This window comes from Pyxicephalus adspersus, chromosome Z (assembly GCF_032062135.1).
Source record: "Pyxicephalus adspersus chromosome Z, UCB_Pads_2.0, whole genome shotgun sequence".
In the NCBI taxonomy this organism is placed as follows: Eukaryota; Metazoa; Chordata; class Amphibia; order Anura; family Pyxicephalidae; genus Pyxicephalus; species Pyxicephalus adspersus.
Genome location: NC_092871.1, coordinates 21,125,719 through 21,150,157, shown reverse-complemented (window position 1 = coordinate 21,150,157; position 24,439 = coordinate 21,125,719). Strand labels below are relative to the sequence as shown.

Genomic DNA, 24,439 nt, shown 5'->3' with positions numbered 1-24,439 from the left:
GCAGTTTGATTATTTGGCTTCCCAACAAAACCATATGACTATGGTAAGGACATTAGATTGTGAGCCCCTTTGAGGGACAGTTAGTGAAATGGCTATGGACTTTGTAAAGTGCTGCATAAAATGTTGGCCCTACATAACTATTGTGTAATAATAATAATGATAATAATAATTGTTTCCTTGCTGGTGCTTAGTTCCATGTTGCGTTCTTTAGTAACTGACTGCCAGAAGAAATGCAGTTATCAGAGTTATTATTGAAAGAATCAATGCAGAACATGGGGTATTGCTACCCTTAAAAATGATGGGGGCACCATAGTTACTATACAAGTTGGCACCTGATTGTACCGTCTCCCCCCGTCCCCACAAACACACATACACACACGCACACAATTGCTATGCTCTGGTAGAACCCCAAACAGTCATATTGACTTTTCAGCTTTTGCAGTGAATGATTCAGAAATGTTTCCGAATGGGTTGCCCATACCAAGATTGAAGAGGACCAGATGGCCATGCCTTCATATTCACTGTACAAACATTCAAAGCTGAATTTTCATGGTTAGATTTCAAAGAGAACACTGTAGTAAAGCAAAACTTGATTTGTTTTTCGAGGATTTGATTTCATAGCTAAAAAGAACACAATTCACATGAGCTTGGTTTTTTGTTTTTAGAGTCAAACTTGTGTGAGCTGAACCCGCAGATCTGTGGTCCCGGGCGCTGTGAGCCTCGTCCTGCTAGCTACACCTGTGTATGTAACAATGGTTACTGGCTGAGTACGCAGGGCACCCACTGTATTGGTAAGATTTTATTATTTTTTTATGCTGGCACAAATTTGGCGCACCTTGCTTTAAATCTTAGGCTACGTACACACGCCCAATGGTTCACGTCCGATAATCAGCTAAGGGCTGATATCGGACGGGAATCTGGTGCATGTACAGCACCCGTCGTCCATCGTCCAAACGACCGTCCTGGCAGATCAACGGGCGATGGACAACGAACGATCTTATTGGAAGCAAAGGGGGAGAGTGCACAGCAGGGTGCCGCTCCGTCGTTCTCCCCCTCCCCTCTCTTTAAAGAGCAGAATGGTGCTGTATGTACAGCACTCATTCATGCATTGTGCAGGCGAAAGAAAGATCCTTTCCAACGACAATTATTGCACGTGTGTACCCAGCCTTAGGTTTTTTTCATTATCAGGCCATCCTTATCTCCTACACACAAAATAGATCACTGTTTTTGGTTTTAAAAATACACAGATTTTCATCTAAAGCGTAAAAGAAACATAATAGTTGGAAATAGTCAAAAAATAAAAAAAATGGTAAATTGAAAGCATTTTCTGACTTGAAATGAAACTCCAGCAATACAAGCTCTATATCCTGAACCTCCACTGCTATTCTGATCCTACGCCAGTGTGCCCTTCAATGACAGGTTTTTCCCCAGTGAAACATCTGCTTCAAAGCCAGTGGGCAGGCAAGCCAAAGAAGCTAGTATTGTATTTCAAAAACCTAAAGCTGTAGATACATTACACTGATCAAAATGTTATCTCTTAGACTTCCGCACCCAATTAGGTTTCTAGTTCACTGTTTCCCTGTAACAATTGTGCATCTGGTTTATAAATACAATTTACAAATTATTTTTGAAACATTACACATTACAAAGTATTGCTTTGACACATTTGTATTAACAACATGGTTAAGGATAGCCTTACTCTTTATCACATAACAACAATGGGCACATTTATCAAATTATCAAAAACAAAACAGTGGAGAAGAAAAGCAGAAGTGTTGGCCAAAGTAACCAATTAGGTCAGCTGTTTGTTTTCAATGAATGTTAAATGATGAAAGGAATTTGATTCAATGTGATGGAAAGCACCGTTTCTTTTTTGTTAAAAATGAGACCACATGTGTTTGGCTGGATTGCTTACCCCCTCTTGCTGTTGGACACCCAACGGACCATTAAATGGTTTGCTAAATGCTTATTTCATATTTTGAATATTTTTTCCAAAAATCCAAGGGAATGTATTTTCATGGTTTCTGGTTTCCAATTAGAGGCCATAAAAATGCAAAATGTTGATCAGATTAAGAAACAAACAAACTGTATCTGGCAGTTCCCCCAGTCATGTCGCACAAGAATGAGCCCATGACGTGGGATGTGCAGCCTGGAAGTCTGCTGTTGATGATAATGGCGCCTTTCACCGGAATCTTTCTCAATCCTCCCAGCAATGTTCATGTGTCCGTGGAAGTCAGCACTACATAGATGATGTCTGTGGTATAGACAGATGGTGTGGCTTGCAAAATTAGTTACATGTTAGGAGTGCAAAGTGTTAACCAAATCAGCATTAGAGTTTAAAGGTTTATGCAGGCTTTCACCACTGAACCTTCTTTGGAAAATCCTCGCTCCCTGGCTGTCATGCTTGAAATCTTCAGTACTTTTTTTAGTCTTTGACCTGAAACAAATTTATGGATGAGAATTTTTTTTCTTTAGGACTTCACTTGCTTTGCACTTAGCCCAGGTCTAAGATTCAGTAATAAAGTCATAGACAGCCAGGTCATTAGTAATTTTAATTGTCAGCTCCTAGTTATAATAGTTTAACAACACCTATGTTGCAACACCTCCCCTAATCCTAATCTGTTTTGTCCTTAATCCAAAGGGTGGCTACCCTTGGGCTGTCTTTCTGCTCCAGCACTGTTTGTGCTGTGCTAAATAGTGAAAATTAAGTTACTTTCATGTCCTACTGTAAATGCCTTAAATAAAGATCTATTAGAAGATATAGGTATAAAAGATGACTATAATCAAGTAGGTATGTGTATGATCAGAAAATTATACCAAATAGATATCACAATATTTCCTTTTGTATTGGATATCTTTACAGTCATTAATTAGTGTTTGTTAAATGGCACTTTTTTAAAAAAAAAATGTTTTTACCCAGACATGGATGAATGTCGGCAGAGACCAAGTCCGTGCGCCAATGGACGATGTGAGAACACAGTGGGCAGTTACAGATGCGCATGCTCTGCAGGTTTCAGCACCAATCCTCAAGGCACAGAATGTACAGGTGGGGCGTTTATTGTAATGCCAACGATTACGCAAATCTACTAATCACAGAACTCACACACATTTCTAAACTGCACAACACACATACCTTCTAACCCCTCACAGTGCAAATCACAGAACATACAGGTCACATGCATTCTCCAATTTTGGAAGATCTGGGTCCTTATTTGCAGAGCACACAGATGCACAGATCAGTTTTTTATGCAACTAAAAATATATCTACTAAAATTATTCTGCACAGAATTATTTTATTTGACGATAATTAGATATCCGTGTTATGTTTAGGCTATCTTATTGAAGTCACTTTAGAGTGCCTTAAAATGTACAGAAGTTTGCTTTAAGGGCTATCTATTCTAGATAAAATACATTGCTACTTTCTTGTAAGCTATCAATAGCAAAATCCACATAACAGACATACAAAGGGTAACTGGTAAAGAGACAGACATAAACAAGCATGATTCAGAAGAGAGATAATAGGACCACCAATAGAACGCTGCTTTGTTTCAAGAAACGCACTGACTAGCTGAATCTTCCTTTTAGACATCGATGAGTGTAACAGTGGACAACAACTCTGCACCAATGGAAGGTGTGAGAACACCCCAGGCAGTTACCGGTGTGTCTGCCCATCAGGTTTCAGCCTTAACGCACAGGGCAAAGCGTGTGTAGGTAATGTATCTAACGTAATGTAACTAACAAAATACTGTTTGCTAAATTTACTGAAAAACTTTAGCTGAATACTGAGGAGTAAGGCAAAAATCACATTACCTATTTTATTCATTTAGGTCTTCATTCCTAAAATGGAATTCAAAATTATTATAGAATTTATTTGGAAAAAAGAACACATCTATGTTTTATTGCAACAGATTAAATGGTTCATTGGGTCCCACCGATAAAGCTGTGATCATGGTGATTACCAGAAAAGTGCCAGAAAAATTGGCACTATTATATTTAACATTTTACTGTCACTTTTAATGCAACCACCACTGCTGAAATAGTTAAGACTGCCTCCGTGGAATGAAATAGGCCACTTACACCATTTTCAAATTTGATGATTAGTTATCATAGTTTCTGAATGTAGTGTACAAAATTTGATGCCCCCCTTTGTAAATATCACCTTAATATGTTATCTGATGGCTACCTTTGTTATAAATAGACCCCATAAAAAAGCTTTTAGTATTTCCTGGCTTCATAAAGGAAAAGTGAAATGGAGGTGATCATTGCTGATTTTCTGCAAATGCTAGTTAATGGCTGTCATGAATAGCTATTAGTTTTAATATCTGAAATGCATCTTGGGACTCACAATTTGAAGAAGTAGACCTGAGAAATATAGGGGTTGCCACTGCTGACCACCTCCCATACTAGCCACTGCTTGGTGTGCTCAAAACTGGCTTCAATACTTTCAGAGTACAGGTAGTCCCCGAGTTAAGGACATCTGACATATGGACAACTCCTAGATACGAATGGGGCTTCCCTGCTCATTCGTGTGCAAAATGGAGGCTTGATAGGGGAGCAGTTTACATGACTTGCGAATAAATATTTTGCGAAACACAGCTTGAGACTCTGCAGTTGTTTTTTTTTTTTTTTTGCATATCAAACCACAGCTTGCTCCAGAAGATAATGTCTAGGCTCCATAAAGTTTGTTATTTTTTTTTTTGCATTGTTTTTTTGCTTTGTTTGTGATTAACTCACGGTGAAGATTTTATACAGTAACTGACACCACGCTGCCTAATAATATGTTAAGACGAACATCTGTCCTAATTGCATTTATTAAAATAATGTAACTGTTCCGACAAACTAATTCAATTTAAGGACAAACCTACAGTCCTTATCACTTTTGTAACCTGGGGACTACCTGTATATGACCAACTGTAATCAGATCAAAAAATGACCCAGGTCAGTGATTCAGAGCAATGAAGAAGGTCAGCATGATAGTTGAACAACCTACATGGTATTTCTGACTGCTTTCTGAAACGTTAGATAGATTATAAATTACCACCTTTCCCTTGTGTCTCACTTATAGTGCGTAGGCAAAGTGTGATATTATCATCCTTCTAGTCACATAAAAACAGAATATAAGCTTACTTAGACTCAATTCACAACAAAAACATATATGGAATGTTAACATAGGTGAAAATTCCATGAACTAAGACCCTGAATGGTCTGTTACTTTTCTCAAACTTGTCTGTTGCAATGTTATGGGGTTGGTTTAAGAAAACAAAAATATTGGGACAATAAAGGTAATAATTAGGTCATCGCAGAATAAATTTCCTCTCATATTTGTAGACATTGATGAGTGTCGCCTGACTCCCAGACGCCTCTGCCTGAATGGCCGATGTGAGAATACACCTGGAAGCTTCCGCTGCGTCTGCCCGGCAGGGTTTACTGCTAATGCACAGGGCACCGATTGCCAGGGTGAGCATTATAAGTTTAAATAAAAAAAAAACATGAATTGAATTATTAAAAAGACTATACAGACACAAGAGACAGTACAGACACAAGAAACTACAGTATACTCTCAGGTTTAAATCTAGCAACAGAAACTTTATATTTTCCAACTCAGTTGGCTAAGTCAATAAAAAAAATGAAGCAGGCTGCTCTACAAACTAAAGAAAACATGAAAGTATATCTGCATGTGGTGACATTCCAGATATCTAGAACATGAATATTTGGTGCATTTATTTTAGTATATGTGGTAAGGTGTTTTAGGTATTGTGTGTTTACAATTTCAGGGCACTCTGCCCACTTTTATTTGCAAAAACATCAATGTAATAAAGCAATCTTCCAGGGTTTTCCCTCACAGGGGATCAGAGTCATCACAGCATGACATAAAGAACACAAATCTAGCCTCAGCCTCAGAGCTTCTCTCTGTTGGTCCCACAGACCTCAATTTTGGGAGACCTCCTGGGCTGTCCTAGTATACAGACTGCACACAACCTCACCTGGCCTCAGGCTGCAAATACCCCCCTGTTTCAAGGACAGTTGCCTTTTTTATTATCATTGACCAGGTGCACCAGAGCCATTCTCAATTTCTGACCTGGAAAAGGGAGTGCCTGGCCCACCTATTCCACACCTATTCCAAATAAAAAGCTGCAAATCTGCAGCAACACAGTTACTTATGGCCCTATCCAGGCCCTTTCCCTTTTTTCAGATGGGTGTAAGGAAGATGATGCCAAACACCCTAGAAATTTGGCAATTTTGTTTTCTGTTGATGAAAGGGCTCCTTCTGCGCATGTCTGAGATGCTTAAGCAAGTACAGAAGGAGCAGCCAAAAGCACTCCAAGATGTGTGATGTAGGTATCCTAGAAGGCTCTGTGCTCTCATTCATTCTTTATCGTCTAGGCAATTAGGAATTAAGGGGGCGGTGCTGCAACTTTGTTTTTTTTAAAAGGGTGTTACACTTTAAAAAAAACACAAAAAAATGATTTTTTACTTCAAATAAAAGAGTTGTCTACCCTTTTATGTAAAGTAAAAATTCTGAGTTTAGGTACACTTTAAGTAAGAGCTCATAGAGAAGTGAGGACTCCAGTAAATGTTGTTGATAAACCAAAGTTATCCTGTAAACATTTTCAACCATATTAACCCAGCTTACCTGTACAACCCTATAGACATTGATGAGTGCCGGCAAACGCCTCGCCCTTGCGGATCCGGAAGATGTCTAAATACTCCTGGCAGTTTCCGCTGCTCATGTCCTGTTGGTTACAGGCTGAATGCACAAGGAAATGACTGCATTGGTAAGGTTATATGATCACGACTTACTGTCATTGCTCATCTGAGACTTAAATCTACACTTAGTGCTGCAGATTTATGCAATTTATGACCTAGTAATTTTCAGTCAACGGGCTCATACTTATCAGTAACCTTAGACTGCTCAAATAAGTGCCATGACAGTAGGGTTTTCTTCTTAAACAGTTTTGAAATAAATAGGAGAATTTCATAAAAGAACTATCTCTTTAAGATTCTTTCACTTGGTGTTACAGCAGGTGCCAAGTACAAAGCCTGATATGATATACCACCAGGATAGGGCAAGGCACTAACTTCTGGCACAAGGGAGGCTACAACAACATATTTGAATGAGCTGCTCAATGCACAATGCCCAGAAATAATGTACATTAGTCTGTAACATACAAAAGTCTGTATGTTGTGCTATAGCGTGCACATAGGCAACCCAGTACAACAAACTTTTCAGATGTAAACACCTGTTATTGTAACACACTTGATCAGTGTTTCTCGACCTTCATATTATGGTGGAACCCTTGAAAAACTTTCAGTTCTTCAGGGAACCCTTGTTATAATTAATATATCTACAGTTCACAGTAAAAATTCCATAACACATACGTTGGTTATAGCAATTTACTGAATGCACAAATACTGAAGATGTCTTAAGCCTTTACATAAATGTAATTATGAACCAACTTCTGTGGAAACAGTTATATAATAATCACTTTCCTCTAACAGACATAAATGAGTGTGAGAATCCCGGAGCCTGCGCTGGTCAAGAGTGTGTCAATACACCAGGATCATTTCAGTGTCGCCAATGTCGTCCTGGGTACAGACTTCAGAACCGGCGCTGTGTGGGTAAGGGTCAACTGATGTATTGCCATAGACTGAAAGGACTAATGAGCTTTCTAATTTTACCATTAAAGTGATTGGAACAAACAATTCTCCTGTGTACCTTTCTGTTTAGATATTAATGAGTGTCAGACCGAGTCTGCCTGTGGGCCAAATGGCAAATGTATCAACACAGATGGCTCTTTCCAATGCGAGTGTGCGCCAGGCTTCCGATTGAACAGTGATGGAACACGGTGTACAGGTTAGACAAGCTAATAATGTCATACATATGGTATAAAAGGAATTGCTTGAAATATTTTGCTGTCATTATCCAAGCTGAAATGGAAAAATGACAGATGGAATTTGACTGATATACCACTTCAAAAGTATTTAAACATGGAGAAGATACATTTTTGAGAAACTGTAAAGTCTTTGATGGTATTAGCTAAGGAACTTAGAATCCTACCTCCTGGAATGATCAGTAGTCCCTACACAGCAATAACAATCCTCACTGGCATGTGTCCCATCACATATGGATGTTGTATAAAGCTTTTACCTGATTTTTTACAGACATTAATGAATGCCTTGAAGGGGAGTACTGTTTTCCACGTGGTGAATGTCAGAACACAGAGGGCTCTTACAGATGTGTATGTGCAGATGGCTATGTCACCAGCCCTGATGGATCATCATGCGTTGGTATGATCAAACTCTTTTTATTCTATTACTTATTTAATTCTTGTAGCTTGTGTCAGGAGGTTGTAAAAGACTACAAGTTCACTGCATTTCTAGATGTTCTTGTTTGGTTCTAGTCTGTCTTCTGCTTCTTTGGTGTTATTCTTTTACTCAATATATTCATTCCCAAACCGTTCCTTTTGTATCATTCTTTTAAGTCTGGTATGTGGGCCTTTTTTGTTCTCTCCATACAATGTTTTATATATTATACAAAGTGTAATATTGCCCAGTTATTGCAGCTATTCAGCAGGTGACCTTGTCACCTCCCCTCCCATACTAGCTCATATTATATCCTAGGCACTTGTAAGCACTACATTTGCTTTAGCATTTCATCTTGAAGACTTATCAAATGTCTTCCCTCATTTTCCATCATCAAAATTTTGTTCTTCTTTACATTTGGGAGTACTGCATATTTTGTCTTCATTATCTTTCCACATGTTAAAGGTTCCCTGTGGATATTTTCATATCTATTATGTGTTCTAAAATTATATCTAAATTATATTTGCCACCTTCAAACTGTAAGGTAGAACAGACCTTAGAAGAGGGCAAGTTTCTTAGCACAGTGCTCAGGGTTTATGTCCCATGCTACTGTTTTATGAAGAGCCACAGACACGCCCTGGGCATGAAGAACAATGGAAGTTTTAAGCATATTCACTTAAAGTAGCTTATAAAAAATGGTCTGTTCAGCCCATTCCTGCATATTATTTACATTTAATGGAACTCCAAAAGGCTACAGGGGCATATACATTGTCCAGGTCAGTCTAGGTCATGGCAGTGACAGGTCCCACCTGTCTGCATCTAGGGTATGTAATTTTGGTATGCCATTCAATGAGTAAGATAAGGTATACGCAACATATATAGAGCCATTCTTGTTTTATTGTTCAATCTATAGAGAACAGACAATTGGATTGAAGGCAGATAGAAGGTAAATAGTAATATAAATATAATAATGATCACAGCTGAAGGCAATGGACAGGGATATGTCAGGTTTTCACATAAGGGTGTAGTTTTGACATTTTCCTAAAGATGTCTTCATAAATTAAAAACATTTTTCTGCTGATGCATAATAGGCTTCCAACAGTAAAACAAAAGAGATATTGTAAGCATCATGACATATTACACAAACAGAAACGCCAGTTGCTAAGTATTTTAATAGGTCACAGCTAAGGTCTGTCTCTTGAACAATAGCATAAATACTTAAGTGAATTTCCCAGCTATTTGGATATATTGTGATTTTTTTTCCGTGTAAGTCACTCCCTTTTTGAGAAACACTAGACTGCTAAACCATTGGACAGTTTATTATCTTTTGCTAGATTTTTTAATTATTTTATATTATGGAGGATGTAGCTGGAGGAGCTGGAAATTGGAAAGGGCCACTGGAGCGCTATAGGTGTACAGGAACACAGAACCAGAACAAATTGAAGCTGGGTCATAACATGGGCTGACCACAAATTAATTTCCAGATATTTTAGCGTGGAAAGATCCTTAGAGTAATATATAACAGAGAATAAACGTTATGGGGTTAGTACTTATGTCATATTGGTGCTAGATTCCTTCAGGTACATTATAATTCTTCTACATTTCAAAGACAGTTATCAATTCTTGACTCCTGCTGTGTGAATCTGTGACCACACTCAGAAAACTTTACTGAAAGTTCCAACGGAGTAGGGATTCAAATGAAGGGTTTATGTACTCTGTAAAGTCATGTTGAATTTGTCAGTACTATAAAAAATAAGGAGCAAGGGATGTGGATAAAAAAATATTAATATTTTTAACTTGTGTTCTGTTCAATAAAAGTGTTTGTTGTTCTTACCCGTCCAGACAAGGATGAATGTCAGCAGGGAACATTCTGCCAAGGGGGTCGGTGCACCAATACTGTTGGTTCCTTCCAGTGTGCTTGCCCTACGGGACTTCAAGCCACTGCTGACAAAGTCAGCTGTGCAGGTGAGATTAGGCAGAATCTTCATGTTAATGATAGTCAATAAAGTAAATATTGAGGTTTAATGTGAACACTTAAGTGTTACAATACCTTAGTTTTTGTAAATTTGCTAATAATATTTATTACAGTGGTAGTAAAAGTTTTTCAAGAATGCTGTTTTTCTGCTTTGTTTTTTCAGAGTTTTCATCTTCAGTGCTTCCCCTGATTATGTGACAGTGTGACAACTATTGACTTTTTTGTTTTTCTCCCTAGACATTGATGAATGCCAAGAGAGAGGATCATCTATCTGTGGAACTCAGACATGTGAAAACACAGTGGGATCCTATAAATGTATAGCAACTTGTGATACTGGGTTCAGGCTGACTTCGTCCGGTGACTGTGCAGGTAAACATTCTCTCTTTTTCATGCTTCTAAACATAAAAAGGGACAAACTGACTTGTTGCTATAAGCTGAACATTAAAGCCTAACTTTGGGTGCCATATTTTAATTTCTTAGTAGGGCTTTGTATATTTTAACCGGTGTAGTAATGTAAAATAAGCGTTCTTCAAACAGCTTAAAAAGAACATTTTTAGTTATGGCAGATAGTACAAGACCTGCTGTAACCCCAGACTGCTTTGGACTTCATAGCTGCAGATCTAATGCTATATGTCCTCCTGCCGTGGTCATTCTTGGTCATTCACAATATGCAAAGAAGCAGCATTGTTACAGGCTGTGTATGACCAAGTGTGCACAATCATTGAAATTGTGCTGCACATAGTCTGTTGAACACCCTGAACAATAAAAGAGCAGCGGTGACTGGTCCTAATTGATTCCATTGAATATTGATAATGAAAGGAAAACTCATGTTCACAGTGTAAAGAATAATAAAATGACCAATAAATTGATATACTTTTATCTCTATAGATATTAATGAGTGCGCCAATTCAACTATCTGTGGAGAAAATGCGATTTGTGAGAATCTTATTGGCTCTTACCAATGTACATGTAACTGGGGTCATGAAATGTCTAGTGAGGGACAAAATTGTGTGGGTAAGTCATTCTATTCCAAGCTATCAACTTGAATATTATTAAATGAATGTCAGGGTTTACATCTAATCCCATTGATTTAATAGAAAATGTTGGCTATACAGGTTTTTATTTCTTGATTTCCAGTTTTGCATACACAATGGGAAGTGAGTGGGAATCTCTTCCAGGTAAGGTAACGCCTTGGACCTTTGTTACTGGAACAAGCTTCTCCATTAAAGATTTATCTTTTATTTTTTTTAACATTTATTTAACATTTTTATATTCCCATCGCTTTTAGTTCCTCTGAAAGTGGTTACAAGGACAAAATCTTACTCACATGTGTTCTAACCCTTCCCTACACCTATCTAAGTAGAAAAAAGTTCTGAATTTACCAAAGTAATATAGGCTGTTCACATAGCAAATAAGGATATCCCCTTGCAAGTGATTTTTCATCTAGCTTAGTGAATGAGATGAAACTCTACTGATCTCAACCATCCAGTCATGTGCAAGGAAAAATCCTGTTGTTTTTTGGGGGGATTTCCTTACATGTGATTGGATAATTTTTGCAAAGTGAACTATCTTTACATTCGCTAAGCTAAGGGAATACCTTGCACGGTGATAACCCACTTTGATTTATTTATAGTCCCAATGTATTACCTATACTGTTGTCTATACTGTTTGACTTTTCATACCAGGAGGTCACGGTTCAAACAGGAACCCCTAAACCTCACACAGTATGTTCAGTTATAGAACAAAGCCAGGCAAAAAGACTGCTATATTTATATTCATATTTAGCATTTAGTTTATTATGATGTTATTTTACAATTTTTACTTTAGATGTTGATGAGTGTTTGGAATATGGACCTTCCATCTGTGGATCTATACGATGCCAGAACACCCCAGGATCCTACAAGTGTGTAAGCGACTGTGAACCTGGCTATCAACTATCTTTATCAGGGGACTGCACAGGTGAGTTGCTGAGCTGTTTCTTATTTTGAGCAATTATAGGTGCAATTCATTTTCTGTTGACCAACAATCTGGTCTTTAAAAAGTATAGAAAATCAAACTGACAAAAAAATAATTGCTGTGTGACAGAAAAAAATGTGTTTTGATATCTACTTCTGTGTCTTCCTGCTGTTCACCTACGCCCATTTTATTGCCATCATCAGGCTGGAGAACATTGGATGTGACAGGTTGAGCTATAATTCAGCATCTCAGAACATCTCAAAAAATGGAAACCAGCTTTTCTTCCATTTTATATTGTTTTTATTTATTTATTTATTTCCACTATTAACCACATATACACAAAGATGAATATCAAATTTAACTCCAGTTTTGAAAAAAAAAGTGGAAGGTGTGATACTGAGGATGGAATGTGCTTGAAGCAGGCTCTTCCAGGCAGGGGGGACACATTACTGTACGTGTAGCCTAGGCACAAAGCCAGAAGGGCTGCTAGTGTCCACCATAGCTTCCCGAAAAGGGTAATGGACTTGGCCCCAGATAAGTTTACATCTCAGACACACTGCAGTTGGCAGCTGTATTGTAAGGCACCAGGAGCAAGAACAAGCCAAGAGTCATGGGAGGCAAGGCAATAGGTGTGATCAGGAGTTACAGCATACTCCAGGGTCCCGGGAGGATCTGGGGTCACAAAAGGCTCTGGGTTCACAGAAGGAACAAAAGACATTGGAGATATTTGGAGAAGCAGGAAACAGCAGTACCAATGCTCAGCCAAGCAATGAAATGCTACGAATTTAGGCTGTTCATTTACCACAGTGAATTATCACCTTGTAAGGGATAATTCACATACCTCAGTGAATATGGTCATAGTTTCCTTTTCCAAAAATATCAAATCACCGGCGTAAGGAAATTAAAAAAAAAAAAGGAGGGGGGATTTCCTTGGGTATGTTTGAATGGTTGAAACCAGCAGAAATTAATCTCATTCACTAAGCTGGGTGAAATATCTCTTACAAGAGGATAATTCACTTTGCTATGTGAACAGCCTACCCTTGGTGATGCCCACATGTGATGCTTAGCCTTCATGATTACAAGAACTAAAATCCAATGAATGAAAAGGGCTGGCCAGGGACAACAAAGGTTGAGAAGGAAATGGTTAGATGATGCTGATTATTCTTCAGTTAAGAAATGAGATGGGATCTATCTGACTGGTTGTAATTGTACAAAGATGTCCATGTGCACGGCAATCAGCGTAAGCAATTTTAGCACAGGAGAGGAGCCTGTACAACTGTATAAGACTAAAGGTAGGATTGGGGTTCACCTTTAACATTGGTGTTCTTGTATCAGATATCAACGAGTGTCTAAATAAAAGTGTCTGTGGGGAACATGCAGTCTGCCTCAACCTAGTGGGATCCTACCAATGCCTTTGTGACCAAGGCTTTGAGGGGCAGCGGGGCGATCTGCACTGTGTGGGTGAGTGATTTATATGCTGATTACCTTTCAGATAAAGCGTAATCCTAAAAATGCTTTATTATTGCCCACCCAGGACATTTAATAAAGCATTATAAGCATCAAATCAAAAGTACAGCATTCAACATTTCGTGGACTGCAGTCCACATGTATTCACTTATTTAACAACAAGGCTGAGCTATGTTCAGCTATGTCATTTTTCTTAAATGTTAACACTTACTCTTAGGTAATTATCCTCATGTAAGGAAATTGACCTTGAGCTTTTGATAAACCACAATGCACATAAAAATTACCCTCCAGCTTTTAAGATGAATCTGCAGTATTTTATTGGAATGTATCCTTAAGCTTTTAGTCATGTTCCTTAAATCTGTGGTTTAGCTTTGACCCTGTACAGCTGAGCCTCTAGGGATCTACAATACACACACAAAGTAAGTCAGAGCATTTAGCAATTGTGAGAAATCACACTGAAGCTTCAGTTATTGTGACAGGTTATCCTTGACCCAATACCTTGTCACAATACCCTTCTGTCCCTGGAAGCAGCTTTCACTAAATTAGGTTTGTGATCCTAAACTTTTATTAGATTTGTATACCATGTAAAACCCTAAAGAACGAGGGTGCTGGAACCCCCGAAGTGTGTTGGAAGACTGGCTTCATGTTGGAATATTCTAAACAAAAAATCTTTGCACCATATTTAAAAGGAAGAGTGTTTCTCACTTCAAAACTATCTAGTACAGCTAGTCCCTGGGTTACATATGGGATAGGGACAGTAGGTTTGTGCTTAAGTTGAATTTGTATGTAAGTCGGAACAGGTACATTATTTTCATAAATGCAATTAGGACAGATGTTTGTCTCAATACATTATTAGGCAGCGTGGTGTCAGTTACTGTATAAAATCCTCACTGTGAGTTAATCACAAACAAAGCAAAAAAAGAAAAAAGCTTTACGGAGCCCAGACATTTAATAACTTTTGGAGCAAGCTGTGCTTGAATATGCAAAAAAAAAAAATAACAACTGCAGAGTTTATCTTGGTCAATAAAGAGTTACAAGAGGCCGCAGTAGGAGTTCACCCCCCTAAGATCACCCACAACCTCAGCTGTGTTTAGCAAAAGGTTTCTTCTGCAAGTCATGCCCTCCAGCCTCTGTCCTGCACAGCAGAGAACAGGGAATCCAGGTAGTATCTAGGAGGCGTCTGTATGTCGGATGTCCTTAACCCGGGGACTACTTGTATAAGTATTTACGATAACATGGTTAATACTGGATGAATAGAGAGCAGCATTTTAAATGCCTCTTAATTAAAGAGACTAAGAAGATATGGCACTCCGCACATTGCCACACTAATAAAAGCTGTCATGTCAGTTTGTCTTTCTGCACTTTCTGGTTCCAGGGCTGTATATCAGTTCTTTGATGGTGACATCTGTTGCAGTAATGCTAAATAAAACACAGTTTACTGGCTTCAAACTAGTATTCAATCTAGGAATCAGAAAATGACAGCCTGGCAGATTTGGTGATGTCACCATTCTGCTGCTTACTGTTCTTTTTTTTCATGGAGGCTTTGACATGAGAAAGCAAAGCTGTGCTTATACCAGGACCAGCTTAGTATATAGACACGAATCATGGAAAATCATGAATGGGAAAAGATTGCTGCACAGTGACTACAGATCTGTCATTTTTGGGCACAACCTCTGGGTTTCAGTTCTTTTTTTGGGAGACTGAATGGGTAACATTGATGGACCAAGATTGCTGAGCAAATGCAGCTTGCAGGTTGATGAAGCACATGAAAAATGTGTTAGCTCTCTGATGTCAAATCACTAGCGCATTTTCCCTGTCTGCTTTCCTAATGTCTTTGCTTGTGCATGGGATGTCAAATAAAGTGGTAAAGAAGATTTATGAAATCCGGCAGATTGCTGGAGATAGTTTCTCATTTTAAAAAGCATGTTAAACTTAGCAAGTTATTACAGATTGTATCCCTAAAGTGTTTTTGTTTTTCTAGATGTTAATGAATGTGAGACTCTACAAGGTGTATGTGGAACAGCTCTATGTGAAAACGTAGAAGGATCTTTTCTTTGTATCTGCCAGAACAGCAATGAAGAGTTTGATCCAATGTTTGGAAAATGTATTAGAACGACCAATGCTGGTAAGAGTCCTTGACATGGGTCTGTATACTAACAACACTAAGTTTTTTTGGTTTCAAATATTTTTTATATTATTTAAAAGCGTTTTCTTCCACCACAGCACGACCTGCTTTCCCAAGCAATTCTGAAGCCTCTCGTGTCAACTTTGTACCATCCTCAGGCTTGAAAGAATGTTACTTTAACCTAGAGGACTCCAATGTATGTGAGAATGTGCTCTCTAGAAACGTCAGCCAAGCTGAATGTTGCTGCACTGTTGGCAAAGGTTGGGGTCAAAGCTGCCAGATTCAAAGATGCCCCAGCATGGAATCAGGTAGGCAGGACATCTATGTGATGACAACACTACATAAACAACTACATTTTTATGTCTCTTCCCCTATTACCGGTATATACCAGATCCATCAACATGGTAATTGCATTGTAGTTCAATGTTTAAATCAAGATATGCCCTATGATTTTATGTATTCTGGGTATCTCACAGCTTTAAGAATGTGTTTATAAACACAAAGGGGACCTTTTATGACTTTATAATAGGCCATTTGGCATACCCCTGGCATCAACATGAATTCTATAGTGATATCCGCACTAATATTTCTGCAGTCTTCTGTGGGGTATTATATTTGGCTGCTCAGTTCCATGATTCAGTTCTAAAATTTGTAGTTGTTCCCACTTTAACACTACATATTCCATTTAGTGAGTTCTAGCCTTTTCTATGTTTCAAAATGGATTTTTATGCTAATGTTCCCATTTCCTATTTTTTTTCAGCGGAATATCGAAGCCTGTGTCCAGAGGGTGTGGGCTTTGCTGCATCAGGACAAGAATACAGAGGTATGTCCCTATTGAGATTTCTCTTCATTTGTAGTTGTCTGATGCACTGTGCAAAGATTGGTTACTTTCTACATTTATCACAAACAGGATCTAGTTAAACTAATGTTTTATTTTATTATTTTATTGATTTCTGAATTGAGTTGGCTGTATTATAAATATTTCTTTTTACATATAAGATATCTTGGTGGTTGGATTTAATACCACACAGTTTATAAAGATACATTTTTTGTTTCAGATGTTGATGAATGTAAGCTGTTCAGTCCAGAAATATGTAAAGGAGGAGTCTGTCTCAACAAGTCGCCATTGTTTGCCTGCTACTGCCCTAATGGATATTACTATGATGTCCATCGTATGGAGTGTGTTGGTAAGTCTTATTATTTATATATTGGTATTATTGTACATTATAATAAGTAAAATGGAATTAACAGTGGTTATAAAAAATTGTAGTGGCCTAGCCAGTCAGTTAGTCTTTTATGATATTAAATATGGTGTTGCATGCTGTTAATATATGTGTAAATATTTTGCTAAATATTCAGGTATGCAGAGGTGAGCAACCTACAACAACATCATGTCTGCTGAAAGCTAAATTGTATCTCTCTCCCAAAATGTTTTTCTCTGTTGAGTTTTTGATATGGTGGGGAGCTGTTTTTGATATGTGTCTCTTTAGGAGGTTGTTCCAGTACAAAAGGAAGTGAATGGATTTCCCTAGTGGGGAATAGGAATACAATTTAGCAAAGGATTTAGTGCTACCCTACTCTATTCAAAACTATAACAAAAAGTTGAGCTGGTGAAAATCTAAATATTAGGCCTTGACTTCAGGGTGATTTTCATCCAAAAGTGGTGTAAATATATCCTTAAGGTACTATGTTGTCAGGAGCTCCAGTATGAAGGATAGCTTTGGGTGCTGTGTACCCCAGAATAATCCTGCGCTGCCTCCCAAACTCCATCGACTATTTGACATGCATGCTCCGTCTCTTCTCCCACTGCTTGAGTAGCCAACACAATATAGAAAGAAAATAAGAGTCATCACTAACTGTTCCTCAAAAGGGGCTCACAGTTTCACATTTCTGCTATAATCATATTTTTTGGGGGGTCGGAAACCAATAAACCTAACACAAACATAGGGAATATATACAAACTCTCTGCAGATGTCCTGGATTTGAACCTTGGACCCTAATGCTGCAAAGGTAAGAGTGATAAGGGCACTGAGCTTCTGAGCTTGTAACCCATTCTGCCAATAATCGGGGAACATGGTAACGACTTTTGTTTGCCCAATTTTTATGTATGAGAGTTTTTTCTAAGCATGCCTGCTGGAAGCCATTTGCTCTCATAAAATCAAAGTGTATCAACGTTTCATCACAGAAGTATTCTATATCAAACAAGACCTGCTTTAAAAGTTTAATTCTAAATTGTGATAAAAAAGCAAAGGTTAAACTGAACATTGTTAGGTAATATACAATCCACCATGCAAGGTTCTCTGTGAAATTTGGCTGCAATTAGAATTCCAATACACATTGGGTGGAATTTGTGACTTTGTGTCAGTGTTTGGAAAATCAGCAGTTTACTATTTCATGAAAAATGCTGTATGATATATAGGTAACTGAAAATTCATTAGGAGATGATAAAAGTATATTTTTGTATTTATTAGATAATGATGAGTGCCAAGAAGAAGAGGTCTGTGAAGGTGGCCTCTGTGTAAACACAGTTGGATCCTACTTCTGTACATGTACCCCTCCATTGGTGCTTGATTCCTCCCAGAGGAGATGTGTCACCAATACCAGCCAGGCCATGGGTAAGGTCTTTGCAATACATAGGATTTTACACTCTTTTATACCTTGTGTGTACAATCTGAATATTTCCCTATTCTTTGCAGATAACAACATAGCTTTGTGCTGGCAAGCTGTTGGTGCTGATTTGGTGTGTAAGCGCCCTCTACTGGACAGACAGACTACATATACTGAATGCTGCTGTCTGTATGGGGAAGCCTGGGGGATGAGCTGTGCACTGTGCCCAGCAAGGGACTCAGGTAAGGATGAGGAAAATACAAGGCTGAAATGTGTAAAGCATGCATAAACATCTGCTGTCGGAAAACTAAAAATAAAAAAAATAAAAAAACAGAAGTGGAGTGGCAACACCCGATAACACAAGTGATGCAGCTTTAGAATTAAATTTGTGAAATTCTAGTTGAAAAAAGTGTGAAGATAGAGGAAGTTATCAGATACTCAGCCTTTGAAAAGCCACTTACAATTTAAATATCCCTGTTAAAGCGTACCTAAACTCAGAAATTTTACTTTACATAAAAGGGTAGACAACCCGTTTATTTAAAGTAAAAATTTTGTTAGTTTTTTTTTTTTTTTTAATGCAACCCCTTTTTTTTTTTTTTTTTTTTTTTTAAATGGGTGCAGCACCGCCCCCTTTATTCTTGATTGCTTAGGCGATCAAGAATGAATGGCAGCGCAGAACCTCCCGGGATACCTACGTCATGCATCCCCGGAGGCTCTTGGCTGCTCCTTCTGAGCATACCCGAGCATCTTGAGCATGTGCAGAGGGAGCCCTTTCATCAATAGAGAAAACATTTTTTTCCCAATCTGTGTCACCCGATCTCGGGCCTGCACAGTGCAAGATCAAGTGACATAGAAAGAAGAACACGGAAGAAGACAGAAAATGGTGCCTGGTGCTCCCTTGATGGAGGAAACCTCCCGACCCGATCTGCAGGATTGTAGATTAGTGTGATTTTATTGTTTTGGGTTTACTTACCCTTTAAGTGGACAAACCTTTAAAATAATGGAACAGAGGTTAATTTAAACTTGAAGTAGTTTGGTAAGGATTGACCATACAGGACAGGCATGGGCAAACTATGGCTCACTGGGCATTTTAATCTGATCTGTCAAATATTGGTACAAAATTGTTTACTGGCAAAAACAACACTGTTTCTTTTACTTTTAGATAATAGCTTTCGCACGTAAGTTATCAGCTCATACAAAAATTCTCCATCCATCTGATACTGGCCCAGTCCATCTGTCAGATTTAAAGCTCATTGTGACCCCTGAGCCAAAAAGTTTGCCCACCCCTGAAATATGACCCTGTATTGACCATGTTTCTGGAATGGAGGTTAGGTTTTACTTTGGTCATTAAAATTCTCTGGTTCCCTTAATTTCACCATATTGTTTAGTGCACTTCTCCTTCTGTTTTTGCTATGTTTTGGAATACGTGGTACTCAGCCCATATGGTCTAGTTTTGTAATCTATGTTGTTCTGCCACAAAAGATTATTAATTCCTGAGCAATCAAAAAGCAATTTTGAGTTGGTTTAAAGGAACACCATGACTAAAAGTGTTGTGTACTAATAACTGTATATGATTTATGGTTGTAACTAAAAACAAAAACATATGAATAAATATATTTAATCCTGTCATTGCAAGTATTAAACCTTAAGGTTCGTGGTCCTTCAGGTTTCAAAGAAGCTTTGGCTCACTAAGGAAATGACATTATTTGATGCTTTAAACAAGAATTATAGTTAATATTTGGCTGAAGATTTTCAGGCGAAATTGAGGCCAGGAGAACCTAAAAATAATTACTTTATGAGTAAGTCATGAATACCCGAAAGCAATGAGACACATATTATGGCATTAACAGTTAAAGTATAAATGCCAATATTGAATTTGTCCTAAAAACTGTGCAACAAATCATAATCAAAAATGTAAATGAAAATGTAATTAGTGATGCAGGTGGTCACAAATGCAGTGAGGAATTATTTTGTTCTCTATTTGTTCTTATCAGATGATTTTGAAGCCCTTTGCAACGTTCTACGATCTCCAGGATATGGTAGTCCCGGATCTCCTCCAATAGATCCTTATGAATATGGGTCAGAATACGGAGCAGGTTATGGTGTCCCATATGGAGCTGACGCATTCCCCAATCCCCCCCCTCGAGTGGTAAGACCAGGATATGAAGCTTACCCAGCACCTCCTGGAGTAGGTTTTGGCCAACGTCCCCCACTACCCTATGGTCCCCGGGATTCAGTATATGGCCTTCCTCCTTATGAGTCCCCAGACTTTGAGTCTGATATTTCATATCCAGACTCTGGCATAGATGAACAAAGACCACCCTTCCGAAGATCAGAACCTCCATATGACTCCCGTCTTCAACCACCTCCACCACACTCTAGGCCCAGGGTTCCTACCTCTTCTAGGGTAGCATTAGAAGATGGACACAGACCTCAGCCGTGGCGACCCGGAGGACGGGATTTAGACAGCTGGAGAACAGGTCTGAGGGAGGCATATGAGGGTAGGTGTACTTTTGTGGGTCTTCAAATAAACATAGCAATGTAGCACAACTGCAGTATTACCAGGAAAGAATGCAGTTTAGACAAGTAACTTTCATTCTGTCTTAGATCGATATGAACAGTTTGAGGGACTACAAGCTGAGGAGTGTGGCATCCTCAACGGGTGTGAAAATGGACGGTGCATCCGAGTTCCTGAGGGCTACACCTGTGACTGTTATGATGGCTACAGGCTGGACTTGACAAGAATGGCTTGCATTGGTAAGTTCGAGTAGCACATTTTTACAGATGTTATACATATGTTAAAAAAAATGCAATAAAGGTTTGGAAGACAACCTAATGGAATATTATCCTACTTTGTCTTTTCTGCAATTTTCATAATTCCAGCCCATTGAAACCCTTACTTTGCTAATGGAATTCCCATTTACTAAGCCCTGCCTCAACAGAGGGCATAAAATGAAACTCTCCTGGCAAAATAGTGTAGAGAGAAATTATTTCTAGAACTTATTTGTAGAATGTATCCTGTGTTGTAGGGACATGAGTCTAGATGGAGATTTGTTGTACATAGAAGGAACTATATTGTAGTATGGGAGATTCCACCAGCCAAGTATTTCTGTACACATAAGTTTTGTGTTTATAGATGGCAAGTGACAGATTGTCATGCGGGGGGGGGGGGGGGGGCGGAGCCTCTGGGGGGGGCTATGGCTTGCACAAAAATGGTGTGAGCCCTGAGAAGGGCCAAGGCACAGAGTCTAAGTGGCAACCAGGTCTTCTGCAGAGCCTTTAGTGGTGAGGATGTTGCGCTGCTGGTTACTGCCAGGTTGCAGTCTTTGGGCACACCAGGGTGGGCAGGATGATACGCGATACCAAATCACTAAGGAGAAGAATTGTCAAGGGTGGAGGCAAGCAGCAAGCAAGATGACTCAAGGATAACCACGGACAGAGAGGAACACTGGAACAGCACAAAGGACCTGACTGGGAACCAACAGACTGGGTAACAAGGGGTTAACACAGGAGCTGGACAGAGGAAACACTGAAATAACCAGCAGGTGTGGAGGAAATGCTCAGCAGAGCTAGGGGGCTCGGCACTAGTGGAGACATATTGCACGAAGCTGAGTGCTGTGTCTGAGCCAGCTAAATACCCAGGGATGATTAAGAAGCTATTTTCTGATTCGCTGGTGGGAGGGGCGATACTGATTAAATCTGAAAGAGCAGGGGAACCGGGGCTCAGAACTGCCTGCACACGCAGGAGAGAGGCGCCTGTGCTTTATTGAGGAAGAGGTAAGTGTGACACAGACATTAACATTTGATAATACTAGTTAAACTCACATAAATTAAACATTGACTATATTGTATAATGTATAAAATTATGGTGATTGGGGCTTTACAGGTATTACGTATGTATATTAATAATACTCTGTCTTACTCCAGATATAAATGAATGTGATGAAGCTGAGGATTTATCTCTATTGTGCATGAATGGGCAGTGCCGTAACACTGATGGCTCATATGAGTGCATCTGTCCCCGTGGATTTGTCCTGTCCCGACAGCACTACTGTGCCCCCTCCCAGGAATAAATCCATTCGAGTCACTCCTAGGAGAACCAAAGACTTCCTGCAAGGGGCTATTCTATGTCCACCTCATTGTGGGGACCAGGGGATTGCATGGAAAAACCAGAGGAAGATATTTATTTGTCTGTATATATTGCCAAGCGACTAATGGTCTCTAGTGCAGTCAGTGGTGGGCAACCCCTGAAAATTTTCTTTTTTTAAATCGTAATCTTTATACTATTTTTACATGTAACATTTGGGGCCTTCTCCCCCCATGTGTTGCACCACTGATGTTTATTTTCTGTCTTAAGGTGTTTGAAATGCTACAAATGTTTGTATTTTACAGTCCAGTAGCAAGCAAGCTTATATAATGTTCTATAAATCTGAACTGCCTTTTTTTTAAATACACAGTGAAAGGATCTAAGTACAAAGTGCAGTGCCAATAGAATCAGAATTCACTTTGCAGAGTCCAGTTTCCCAAAAGTGAATCCAGGTTGGCTGGTATAGGTTACTACACTTTGTACTTGGTGCTCCCCAACTTGAATGTTTTATTGGATAAGACCAATAGCGTCTCAAGCCAGAAGTGTTTTTATGCCACAGCAATTATTCACATTTTTGCTGTTATTCTTCCATCTTGTGCGAGAAGAATGAAATAAGGTGATTGCATAACATATAGAAAAATATATTGTTTTGTATTGGCTCATTTTAATCAAAAGACCCAGTGAATGACCTATTTAGTATCCACATCGTGGATGAAATAATTGACCTAGCAGGCAATTTGGTTCCTAAATTGTAATGCATAACAGGCCCTAATAAATATAGTTCTTTTAAACCAATATATGGAATACAGTGTGAAATTTTTAGCTGTAGCCTTAAACTGGACTTATTATTGGGGGATTACAAAAGGTGCCATTGCTGAATTCTTTCTAAACGATGCTAATTACCTGGTCGTGATGCCGTTTTTCTGGTTTATGTGTTTCCAGTCACACTCTGAAACAAGCATACGGTACAAGAGCTGTATGCTATTACTGGGTCAATAAAGCCGAAAGTATTAAAGACAAAGAATCAGAATAACAACCATGCAAGTTGTGTTTTTAAAACCAGGTCAGAAATGGCAGTCTACATATTTTCTCAGTGTGGGTTCACTTTAATAAAAATCACCATGAAACAGTGAATTAACAAGCAAACCCTCAAACATTCCTGCCATTTTCGGCACTTAAACTACTTGTACCATAAAAGTTTAAGAGTGGTAAGAAGATGGACATGGTCCTCTACAAACTTGTCTCTCTCACCTGTCTATCATTGTTTGCTTAATTTTAATATAATATACAGCCTCAGGGGCCTTTTGTCCTAGAGATCAGTATGTGTCTCCAGTAATAGCTGCTAATATGAACCCCGCATTGTTTCACCCTTCCCCCCCCCCCCCCCCCCCCCCCCCCCCCCCAGAGTGATTAAACCCTCCATATTCTGGGTCACCACATAGTCATGCGTCTTTCTGTCTCCATCCAGAGGAAACTGCATCAAACTTCTTCCTCTCATTGAGACATAAATATATATTTTTTTTTTTATTTTTTACACACACGCACATTGTGACTTTTATACACTTTTTATAGGCATTGTTAAAAAAAATCAAATGAAATAAAATATATATTATATAACATGATGCTTTACGTGTGAGTTTTTAAAGGGATGCTCTTAAAGCCGAAATCTATTAAAAACATTTTTAGAGTTTTGTATAGAGTGGTCAATGGCAAGTGAGTAATGAAGCCAATGTATAAGCATGACATTTGGGCCTAAGACCATGTTGGTATTGCATGACAATTATTTTTAAGAATTAAATTCACAAATGTATATTCCTGATAGATAGACACCAATTGGATAACAAATGTGGGTTGTGTATATAAAGACTGGAGGCCTTTATAGTAATCCACTGTCCGATGACACTAATGTATGACTTTA

General features: G+C 38.7%; 1 protein-coding gene across 3 annotated transcripts in view; it reads left to right on the top strand.

Annotated features, from left to right (window-relative positions):
* Positions 1 to 24,140, top strand: part of LTBP4 (latent transforming growth factor beta binding protein 4) — a 67,930-nt gene extending 43,790 nt beyond the window's left edge. For 2 of the 3 annotated variants that reach the window (XM_072431583.1, XM_072431585.1), the window contains exons 10-30: positions 666 to 791; positions 2,921 to 3,046; positions 3,586 to 3,711; positions 5,329 to 5,457; positions 6,651 to 6,776; positions 7,501 to 7,620; positions 7,730 to 7,855; positions 8,164 to 8,289; positions 10,147 to 10,269; positions 10,517 to 10,648; positions 11,168 to 11,293; positions 12,107 to 12,238; positions 15,684 to 15,827; positions 15,908 to 16,135; positions 16,588 to 16,650; positions 16,886 to 17,014; positions 18,299 to 18,442; positions 18,524 to 18,676; positions 20,429 to 20,935; positions 21,042 to 21,191; positions 22,362 to 24,140. In XM_072431583.1, coding sequence (XP_072287684.1) covers positions 666 to 791; positions 2,921 to 3,046; positions 3,586 to 3,711; positions 5,329 to 5,457; positions 6,651 to 6,776; positions 7,501 to 7,620; positions 7,730 to 7,855; positions 8,164 to 8,289; positions 10,147 to 10,269; positions 10,517 to 10,648; positions 11,168 to 11,293; positions 12,107 to 12,238; positions 15,684 to 15,827; positions 15,908 to 16,135; positions 16,588 to 16,650; positions 16,886 to 17,014; positions 18,299 to 18,442; positions 18,524 to 18,676; positions 20,429 to 20,935; positions 21,042 to 21,191; positions 22,362 to 22,507 — 3,182 coding nt within the window. In that variant the 3' untranslated portion in view covers positions 22,508 to 24,140. The remainder of the gene's footprint in view (positions 1 to 665; positions 792 to 2,920; positions 3,047 to 3,585; positions 3,712 to 5,328; positions 5,458 to 6,650; positions 6,777 to 7,500; positions 7,621 to 7,729; positions 7,856 to 8,163; positions 8,290 to 10,146; positions 10,270 to 10,516; positions 10,649 to 11,167; positions 11,294 to 12,106; positions 12,239 to 15,683; positions 15,828 to 15,907; positions 16,136 to 16,587; positions 16,651 to 16,885; positions 17,015 to 18,298; positions 18,443 to 18,523; positions 18,677 to 20,428; positions 20,936 to 21,041; positions 21,192 to 22,361) is intronic. The other variant, XM_072431584.1, reaches the window with a different exon arrangement.
* Positions 24,141 to 24,439: the final 299 nt, after the last annotated feature.